Raw genomic sequence first — 10,932 nt, 5'->3', positions numbered from 1 at the left:
CTTACTACTTACAGCGGGGGCTGTAAATATATTGTACATTAGTTATGTTTATCTTTCGCTGTAGAGTCTTTATTTCGACAAGTCTTTTATTTTATTATCTAAACAAATCGGAAAAAAAATATTCACGTTTTTCTGCTTTATTTTCTTTTTGGTTACTAAAGTGACGCCACCGAAATCAGGGTGTTACACTACCAATACCCTCAGAACACCCCCAAAACAAAACCAACAAGCGCCACAGAGCTAGAGCTAAGACCCAAAACCTAAGAAACTAAATGCATAAAGTAAAAAGCACCAAGAAAGCAGAAACAAACACAGCTTGGGAGGAAACCAACATTAGCAATGCCTCCCAACCACACCAAGACCCAACATCCTTAAAAAAGAAATCCATCAACACCAGCAGGAAGCCAAAACATCGAGGCCGGAAGACGACCGTAGCCTCAAGGATCTCGTCAACGCCAATGAAGATTTAGAAGAGGAAGCAAACACACCAGCAGGAAGGGACAAACACCGAGGCCGGAAGACGATCGTAGCCTCAATGAACATGCCAACGCCAAAAAAAAGAAAATGAGAGGAAGATGTGTCGACTTCTCCAGGAAGCGTCGACCTCACGACTTGCATCAGAAAAAGAAAGAACAGAGGAGAACCTCTACAATCACCAACACCTCAACCTTGCCAAAACGCCACCACCAGCCTCGAACCAATTGACCCTGGCCGAGGCACCACCTAGCTCAACTGCCACACCCAGCCACCATCACAGACTCCCTGACCAAAGGCCCAAAACCCTGCAGCAAATAATAACAACCTCAAAACACCTCAGTTGTAAATGGACGGCGGCACCATTGAACCAGAGAGGAGCAACATCGGCGTGGGGAGCAGGAGACACGCCCACACCGATCCTGCGCTTCGAGTCCTCGACGGAATCTGAAGCAGGAGCCACGAAAACGAAAATGCATCAAGGAGAAAAGGGAGACAGAGTCGATCTCGCGAATTGAAAGAAGAAACACCAACACCAAGCACACAGCCACCGGAATTGGAGCAGATCAGGAGAGATCGGGAAGGGCCGTCGTCGCCACCTTATTGAAGACTAAAGAACCAACCTGGACCTCAACACGCCAAGAAGACACTAGATCTCGGGATGGTTGAGGAGGAGAGAAACAGACAAGAATGCGACTCTTAAGGAATAAACTATTGATATTTGGGGTTCAAAGCACCACTTTTAATAATTATGACCGACACACATTAGGTATAAGAGATTTTATATATTATAAACATCTATTTCATTTTGTATTATGTGTTTTACTCCTAATTTTCGTATTTATTACTACCTCCGTTCCTTATTAGCTGTCCATTTTGAAGGAAAGTTTTTGTTTCTATATATCTGTCCACTTAGAGTTTCAAGAAAGTATTAAATGATTTTTTTTCCAAGAAATGTCCTTGTATGAACAATAAATGAGGAAAGATAAAATGCATTCCAAATGGTGAAATAGAAAAACAAATAATACTTTCATTAATTAACAAAATTAATTACACTATTTTAGTAATGTTAAAAAAATATCCTTTAAAGTATTAACAAATGCGTTTGAACCCCTCTGCTAGGGTTTCTGGACCATGTGATGCGAAGACGGCGGCGGCGAATCGGAGGGGCTCGACGGCGGCCCGCGGCGACAGCAACGTGGAGGGAGAGGCGGACGGTGGAGAGCTAGACGGCGAAGCTAATGGTGGCTCAAACGGAAATCACGGGAGAAGGAGGAGGTGCTTTTCAGTGTTCATCGATGGGTTAGCAGACAAGAGCGATTACCTCCAGCTCCGTGATCTTTGCTCCAAATATGGTAAGGTTATCAACCTCTTTGTTCAAAGACAGAGAAAGGTTGGAAGAAATTGGCGCTTTGGCTTCGTCAGATATGGGGTTCGTGAGCAGGCTTTGAAGGCGATTGAGGGGCTCGATGGGCTTAAATTGGGCAAAACTTATCTATCAGCTTCTATGGCCAGGTTTCCTAGGGTTGAAAATTCTGTTTCAGACAAGAATCGGGTTGATTCTCAGAGGAGTTCAGAACAGGGGAAGAGGTCCTCTGCGTTGGGGCAACAATGGAAGGTAGGCACTACTTCTACCCTTCTGTCCTGGCGTGATACTGTCTTGGGGATTAAAAAGGTGAGCAACTCATCTTCCTTCTCCAAGGATGAGTTGAGGATGATTGAAAATACTGGGAGATTTGCTGTTCAGAATTTTAGAGTTCCGGATTTGGTCCTCTTTCCAGAGATTTCAGGTTCAGGTTTGGATAGTGATGTGAGAGAGATTAAAGGGAGCGTTGGAGTGCAAGATGGTCAGCTCATGGATTCTGATAGGAAGGCTCGATGGTATAGTGGTGTGTTAGAAGCGGCTGAAGTGATAGATGCGGTGGTAGTGCAGAATGGTGGTTCCCCTGCTGCTGTTCTTTCAGTGGGGCAGGGGTTCTTGGAAAAAGGGTTGCTTTCTTTCCTTTTTCAGGGTCCCTCGGCTGGAAGGTGGAGCAGATGCCTCCATTGCGCTGATGTCCCGCGCCTACGCTTTAGTTTTCTTGCTGCCCCCTCTATTCTGTCGTTGATGGTGGGATTAAGGAATTCGGTTTTTCCGAGGACCTCCCCTTCTGCGGGTGTGAGGTTTGGGTGTGGGCTTTTGGAGAGCGCTGAGTCTTCTGAGTTGGTCGCTTCTGGTTTTAGTGCAGCTGTCGATGAAGCTTCTCCGCCGCTTCAGATAGACCCGCTGGTTCTGCCGGAGTCTCACCTTTCTTCGAGTTTGGTACCTGTGGTTGGGGGTGCGGAAGATGCAAGTTCTTCACTTGAGGAGGGGCCTTCAGCAGAGGTTCCAGTTCTGCAACCTCGCCGGCGGGGGCGTCCTAAAAAGTTTCCCCATTGTCGGAGACCTATTGTTCTGCCTCCGGTTCTTGAGGAGGTTCAGGAGGATCTTCTCACCTCTACACCCTTGGCGTCGGAGGCTCCAGATCAAGCTAGTGGAGGGCGTTACTTCACGCGATCGAAAAAGACCTGGCTTGTTGGTAAAGTCTTGGGGCTAGAGTTTGAGGGGAATGACATTGATGCTATTCGAGGTCTGGAAAAGGTATACGAGGAACACTTTATGTCTTGATTTATTTTGTTCCTATAGGGTTATGCTTGTATAGTCTTAGGGTCTTCTTTTTGGCATGTATCCCTTGGCTTGGTCTGAATTGCTTTTTTTATTTACTGTCAAGCTGCCTCGTTTTTATTGGGGTTGTACTCTCTCCTTAAGGTTTTGTCCTTAAGGGTTTTTTTTGTAGATAATAATATATAATCCTTTATATTTCAAAAAAAAAAACAAAATTAATTACACTCCTTAATATGTATGTTTCTTCTCTATCTGGACAGTTATATATGAACAAATGTAGTATTATTTAAGGGTAGCGATTCATTTTATATAACTTCTTTCTTACATTTCACTAGATATAATATTCGTGTGTTGTATGAATTTATTTACAACATTCTTTAATATTATATAAAGATTATTATAATTTTAACTATGAATATTATTAATAACTAACTAAATTTAATTTTTCTTCTTATTATCTTATTATTTCAAATATTTCCTCAAGTTGTGATTAATATTAGAAATTGAAAAGGTTTACAATTAGTAATACATATAATGAATAATATAAAGAAATTAGTTATTAATGTGAAAGTCAAGTCAATTTTAAGTTTTTTTTTTTTATTATTCTGAATATTTTTTGTCAAGTTGTCAACAATAATGAGAAATTAAAAAGTTTTACAATTAGTAATTAATATAATAGTAAATAATATAAATAGTAGTTAGTAAATAATTTTTTTAGTAATGTGAAAGTCAAGTCAAATTTTTTACTTTTTATTATCATTATTATTTTTAATTATTTTTTCACAAGTTATCGTTAATAATGAGAAATTCTCTTTCAAAAAAATGAAAATCTCATCAAAAATTGTAAAATTAGTATTTAATGTAATGAATAATTATACAAATTTTTTTAATATCTAACTAATATTGTTTTTTTAACTCATATATAACTTAATATTGTTATATATTAATGTGAATGGCAAGTCAATTTTACTTTTACTTATTATTATCATTTAATTTTTCAATTTTTGTCTTAAGATGTCATTAATAATTATAATTTAAAATATATTTTTTTTAAATATGAGAAACTGAAATTATTTACAATCAGTAATTGGTAATTAATATGATTAAAAATATTAAATTTTATTAATAGCTAATTAATATTGATATTAATGTGTATTTCAAGTCAATTTTACTCTCATGTATTGATATTGATTTCCACCGGTTTTTTCATCCTATCCTCATACCAAGTATTTAACGCAATTGGACCCATAGAAATTTAAAGCTAGAATAATTTTGTGTCAGTTGATCTATGCGCTTGATGGTTCCCTCTTTTTGTGTGGATAAAATATTATTGGTTTTCAATTTAATTATCTATAAGAGCTCCTTTTCTTCCGTTTCCTTATTTTAAGGCAGCCAGAGTGAGGACAAAATACCTTGGATCAGCCACAATAAATAATTAGAAAAGACAAAATAGAAAGAAAAAAATAAGAAAGTCAGTCTATTTAATGTCACAGTTGGGCTTTTAAATGCAGAAAAATACAATTGAATTAAAAATCAATTGAAAACTATTTAATGAATGCAAAACTTTGAAGTCTTATTATCGTTTGATTTTCATGTACACAACATCTCTTGCTTTTTCTTCCTTTGAAAGCCACATATTCAATCAGGTACACCTCTCTCCAGATTCCATGAAGCTTTTTCTTTTGCTCCCTATAAAGTTTCAGAATCAAAGCTAAAAAATAAACCTGAAAGAGAAGTTGAGGATTCTTTTTCCTTAGAGTCCTGAAAGGACCTTGAATTTGGAGTGTAAGATTCTTTTTTTTTCATTGGAAATTGTAGCCTGCATCATCAGATTTGTCCTCTTTCTAACATTACTCTAGCAATTCTGGTAAGCAGATTTCTCACTTCAGCACATTGTTTTGTGTTTTTGCATCATTTTCAGCTTAGCAGTGGGGAGAGAAAGAGGTACTTATGATGCTCAGAAACAGATCAAGACCAGTCACAAAGCCAAGTTTGATGGGTGATCACACCTCTTCTCAACAATCTCCAAACAAAAACTATGTTAGGACTACCCCATCTCTATTTGGATCACAAAAATTGAGAGATTTCACCATGAAGTGTCTCTCAGGAGGAGCTGAGGCTTTGAGAAGCCCCACATCAATTCTTGACACCAGAGCATTATTATCCCCACATGGGAGTCCCATATCACCAGCTATTACCTCCCAAAGAGTGCACTCCAAAAACACATACTCATGGGACAAGGTTGATTCAAAAGGAATTGGCCTTGCTCTTGTGGGTGAACTCAAAGATGATGATGATGATTATGACGCTATTCATTCTGATCCTCATAAGCCAAACAAAGGGAAAGTCCTGTTTGGAACTAAGTTTAAGATCAAAATTCCTTCCCTGCTTCCAAATTCCCCTTTTGAGTCTAAAACATGTGCTAATGCTGATTTTGGGGCCAAAGCGAAGGATTCTGAGAATTTAGGAACTTATAGAAAGGATTCTGATTCTCTACAAGCTGTTCCTGCTGCTACTGGTGTTATGAGATTGAGCGAGATGGAGCTCTCTGAAGAGTACACATGTGTGATTTCACATGGAGTTAATCCAAGAACAACTCATATATTTGATAATTGTGTTGTGGAAAGCTACTTCTCTCTGCCCAATAACCAGCACTCTGCTGCTTCAGTGCATTTCCTTAACTTTTGTTATACTTGCAAGAAGCATCTTGAACAGACAAAAGACATCTTTATTTACAGGTATTAGTTCATTTGACCTTTATGAAAAGTCCCACATTGATCATTGATATGGCTAAGAGAGTCATTATATAAGAGAATACACTTATTCAGATTTAAATAACTTCAATTTTAAAGATTTAACTGTGAACTCAGTTCTACATACATGAAATTCTTTAACATTCAAGCTGTTTTTTATTTAATGTGATTCTCTAATTTGTTTTTGGTTTTATTTAACTAGTTTTTAAGCCACTTAAGAAGCTTGACCTGGGTTTTGTTTTGCAGGGGAGAAAAAGCCTTCTGCAGCCAAGAATGTCGCCACCAAGAGATGGTGTTAGATGGAGCAGAAAATTAAGAATCTGATAGATGCTAAATGACCATTTTTCACTCCAATCTCTTGCAAATTGATGAGGATAACCCAGCTTGTCACTATTTTCAATCTTGGTTAGGAATTCTAGATAATATAGTTCATTGTGACCAGCTTATTCTTTTTCAAATTTACAACTATTTTTAGTTTTGTTTTTGTCCTTTTCCCCTTCTCCCCTGAAAATAGAGATAAGAGGGTGTAGAGTTATTTTCAAGAAATGAGAGTAATTCAGATTGCGTCTGGTTTTCACCCTTTGTTTTCGGCTGAAGTAGATAATGATGATATGACTGAAAAATAGTACTCTTTTTAATCTTCTTATCTCAGTTGTTGATGATGATCGACTATGATGCGTACTATTGTAAATTATTGTGAATGGGGACCAAATTTTTATTTTTTTTCTCTCAAGAAGATTCCCTCTTATATGTTTTCAATGATTAATATATTATGTACTGTTCACGCCCATGGATTGATAAAAAATCCAGCAAACCATTATAATAGGCTTCTTTTTGTCCAAAGCAAACGATTTGTAATACTTCAAAACTGACATTGACAGAGAAATATGCATTTGTTATGGGTCATTTTCCTTAACTATTACTTCATCATCCATATAATTGAATATTAGGCTTAGATTAGACACTTCCATACGTATTAATTAACAGGGCGAATCCCAAAATTTCAAACCTGGAGTTGAAAGCCATTCAGATTACTTAAATAACCAAAATTCTTATCCTCATCCCAACACTCCATCATAATATTAGCCCAACTATCACGTCCTCTGTGGAGTATAAGCCCTCTTCTTATATGCTCCAAATAAATTTATGCAAGTTGGGGACTTATTCTCACTACTTGGTATTTGGTGTTATTTGGTTTTGGGGTTATTGACTTGCTTCAATGATGGGAGGAAAATTAAATAGGAAGGTCTCTTTGAATAACACTAACTGACTAACTATTATTCGTTTATTGAGCCTATCAGAAAAAAAATATTCGTTTATTGAGAAAATGAAGAATTTGTTATTTATGAAGAATTTGTTTTCTTGAGTTTACCACTCATAAGCCAAATTCCAAGTTCGATGAGGAAAGAGATCTTGAATATATGCAGGTTTGCGGGTCTATTTTTGCAATGTGGGGATTATGTTTGTAATCCCATTGTTCATGATTGGAACCTTGTATGTCTCTAACATGGATAATAAATTATTGCTCACACCACCATTGTTCCCTCCCCATTTTCCCCCATTCTCAACTTAAAATTCATAGCCATGGATTGAGCTTAGGTGATCGGAATATTATGGTAGTCTTTTTTTTTTGTTACAACCGGAAGTAATCAGCAACCCAAAATTTTAAAATTTACTTTTATTATGCATATATAAGTAATGAGTATTGTAATAAAAGAGTAGAAAATCAAATTTTGATTTTTTCAATGAACTTCTCTAAAACCCGAATCAATCAATATATATATATTATAAAAGAACAACTTCTAGCATTACGTGTCGCTCTCACAGGCCAAGTTAGTGACGTGTCGCTCCCAGATTAATTATCACCTAATATTTTACATGTAAGCTCTTTCTCCTTGACCTCACTTGCCACATGTGCCCTGATTTTTCCTTACCTTATCAATATATATTAGAAAAGAACAACTTCTAGCATGACGTGTCGCTCTCACATGCCAAGTTAGTGACGTGTCGCTCCCAGATTAATTCTCACCTAATATTTTACATGTAAGCTCTTTCTCCTTGGCCCCATTTGCCACATGTGCCCTGATTTTTCCTTACCTTATTTCTCCTTAATAAAAAAATACATTTTTAAATTTTAGATTTGATTAGGATTTAGGTTTTTTATTTCTTGATTTTATCTTAATTTATTTTTGATTTATTTTTAGAGTATTAATTAATTTTTATGGTATTTTTATTGAATTTTCGGATTTTTAATTAATTCCGGATTTTATGAGTTTTTATTGTGATTTGCTAGATTTTGATAGTTTTTATCTATTTTTATTCAGTACATTTTTAAATTTCAGATTTGATTAGGATTTATGTTGTTTATTTCTGTATTTTATCTTAATTTATATTATTATTATTTTTTAGAGTATTAATTATTTGATCTGTGTATGTTTTGATTAACCTAATCATTGTCAGTGAAGTGGATTGAGGGAGTGAAAAAATTGAGGGGAGAGAAAGGAGAAGTTGTAGATTTTTTTCCTTGCAACTTTTTTATTTGGTTATTTTTTTCTTTTTGCCTGCTTCTTGCACCGAGGAAATTAATTATTATTGTTTGTGCTTGTCGTTACAACTACAAAACTACATATCATGGATGAGATTTTACTGCTTATCTTTGTTCGCTCAAGCTATACTATTGAGGATAGACTTTTAAAACTGGTGCTATCCTTTCTAATATGCTAAACGCCTAAACCAATGTTCTAACAATAAATTGATTTCCTTGGCTTCCCTGGAAACATTTGACATGAATTTATCCGTAGGTACAGAACGACAATGAGGTGCATACCTCTTTCTGACTACACTCTCTGATTCTCAGCTAGCTGAAGATGAAACATGATTGATGACTCAAGATCTTATCCTGCTCTCATTTCAAGTAAGCCACGAAACATGTGAGACCAGTACTCATGGAGGTTTTTCTCAGTCCATTATATGTATATATTCACCAGATAAGAGATAGAGATGTGTGCTTGGTGTTGCACTACTGTGATGCATATGTATATATTCACCAGATAAGAGATAGAGATGTGTGTTTGGTGTTGCACTACTGTGATGCATATATAGTTTTACTGACTTAGTTCATCAATTCTACATCTATCTATCATCATTACATATATTAAAAGTCACTTTTCAAAGGCAATATTAGATTTTATAATTAATCATTGTTCTACTATGGTTCAATTAATCAAACTTTAGTGTGATTGGAAGTCTTGCTTGCATGAGTGTGTAATTATCACATTACGATTTAGTATCAGCATATGTTTTTGATTTGGTTATTGTACTTTCAACAACAGTGCTACATAAAGCAAAGAGTTGTTTTAGCCGTTCAACAAATATAATGGGTCTAAAATTTCTAGAGGGGTTTTCTTCCATTCATCTTCTTTAGTAGCATGTGATTAGTTTCCCCTTACAAATAGATCTGATTGGTTATGGAAACCACTAGAAGGCCATAGCCAAAAAGTGGCTTCAATTCATTCTTTGGCTTTCATATATGTCTGCAAATTTGATTGCTATCTTTGCACTATCAAAGCTAGATTGATGTTGCACATATTGCTATTATGTTTGGTGGTCTTTAGTCTATCCTACTCTAACATGTCTATCAATCTCACTTCATGAGTTCTTGATTTTCTGTTACTTAGAATGCAGATACGGCTGGAAGCTGCTGATTTGGAAGCAAGTTTCATTTGAATTAGCATGAGTTCATATTAATTCATGTTAAAGTTGGACAACAATCAGGAATAGCACCTAGGATTGCTGCTGATTTGGAAGCAAGTTTCATTTGATTTTTTAATTAGAAATAAATATTTTAATGATTTAAATTCAAAATGTGATACCTTCTTACTTTATGAAGTGCTTTTTTATGCACGAGAACAGACTCTGGTTGCAGTGAAAACAAAATTTGCATATGATGTTAGGTACTGTGTGGAATTTGTGAGTGTGTTTCTGGATAATTTATAAGAAAAACGGTGGTGATAGTGAGGTAGAGAAATCTGAGAGAGATTTTGATGTAAATGGAGATTTTTCTTTCTTATGAGATTGGACTTTTAACCCTTATCCACACCATTCGAAATTTCCATTACTATTATTTTCGACACTTATGTCACTGACAAATAATAATTAGGTTCTGATGTAATGTATATCCTTTGTAATGGAGAATTAAGTAGTTGTTTTTAAGAGTCTTTTATATATAATTCAGATGCAAACAGTATGCATTCAGCTATCACTTGAGCACTAGAGCAAGTAAAGGGAGGATACTACAACTGCTTTACTATTCTGAATTTTTTATCGCAGAAATGCTCCGGTAAGTACAACAAGCTCAAAAGCAGAATAGCATGATGAAACTACTAGATATTATTAATGAACCAAACCTTTCAGTTCCAAACTGTCAAGACCTTCGCTAGAAATTTGTTCTAAAGTACGCCCATTAGTACTATTATAAGAGCAAAGCAACATGCTTCTTATATTGGGAGATAGACAAAAGCAGAGGCTACCTTAGTAAGCTTTCTCACCTGGATCAACAGAAAAAGCAACTGAAACTCGATCGATGAAAGTTGGAATGACAAGGTTTACTCTTAAAGTCTTCGGCAGGAGGAGGGTACAAGAGATCGACCTTGAAGCAAGCAAGGTATGGTGGGTGTCATCATCTTCATCGATATTACCCACCAGATAGACTTGAGAAAAGACTTTCAGGCATCCTGAGAGTAAGGAGAAACTGGATCTAAATGTATTAGAAAGAGCCTAAAAGCTTTTATATATAGGAAAAATATTTTACATGAAAATACTTCTACATAAAAATAAATGTTAATAAGATTTCATCGGAATTTTTTTTGTTACAAGAAAAACATAATATAATATAGTTTGTTGTTAATTTTTTACTACATAATAATGTAGTCCACTTTAATTTTTTTGTACAAATTATTATAGGAGTTAAATTCTCCTACGGGAAGAAATATATTTTAACAAGAAAGTACCTTCATTAAGTATTAATTAATGTATCAAATACAATAACAAATTTCGCGGTAC

The 10,932-nt window shown here is 35.5% G+C and overlaps 1 protein-coding gene across 2 annotated transcripts; it reads left to right on the top strand.

Annotated features, from left to right (window-relative positions):
• Positions 1-4,652: 4,652 nt before the first annotated feature.
• LOC130720992 (FCS-Like Zinc finger 8-like) lies at positions 4,653-6,448 on the top strand. Of its 2 annotated transcripts, none has more exons than XM_057571717.1 (3): positions 4,653-4,764; positions 5,040-5,856; positions 6,118-6,448. In XM_057571717.1, exons 2-3 carry the CDS (start codon positions 5,069-5,071, stop codon positions 6,185-6,187), a joined length of 858 nt encoding a protein of 285 aa, XP_057427700.1. In that variant the 5' UTR covers positions 4,653-4,764; positions 5,040-5,068; the 3' UTR covers positions 6,188-6,448. The 2 variants fall into 2 exon arrangements, with proteins under 2 accessions (XP_057427700.1, XP_057427699.1); XM_057571716.1 differs by having other exon boundaries at positions 4,692-4,903.
• The last annotated feature ends 4,484 nt before the right edge of the window (positions 6,449-10,932 follow it).

This window comes from Lotus japonicus, chromosome 5 (genome assembly GCF_012489685.1).
Source record: "Lotus japonicus ecotype B-129 chromosome 5, LjGifu_v1.2".
Classification (NCBI taxonomy): Eukaryota; Viridiplantae; Streptophyta; class Magnoliopsida; order Fabales; family Fabaceae; genus Lotus; species Lotus japonicus.
The sequence above is the reverse complement of the archived record's forward strand: the minus strand, read 5'-3'. Positions and strand labels throughout refer to the sequence as shown.

Excerpts from the sequence above, each read along its gene's own strand:
- LOC130720992 (XM_057571717.1), top strand. The coding sequence starts at position 5,069 with ATGATGCTCAGAAACAGATCAAGACCAGTCACAAAGCCAAGTTTGATG. Across the intron at positions 5,857-6,117 it reads AAAGACATCTTTATTTACAG|GGGAGAAAAAGCCTTCTGCA; the intron begins GTATTAGTTCAT and ends TTTGTTTTGCAG.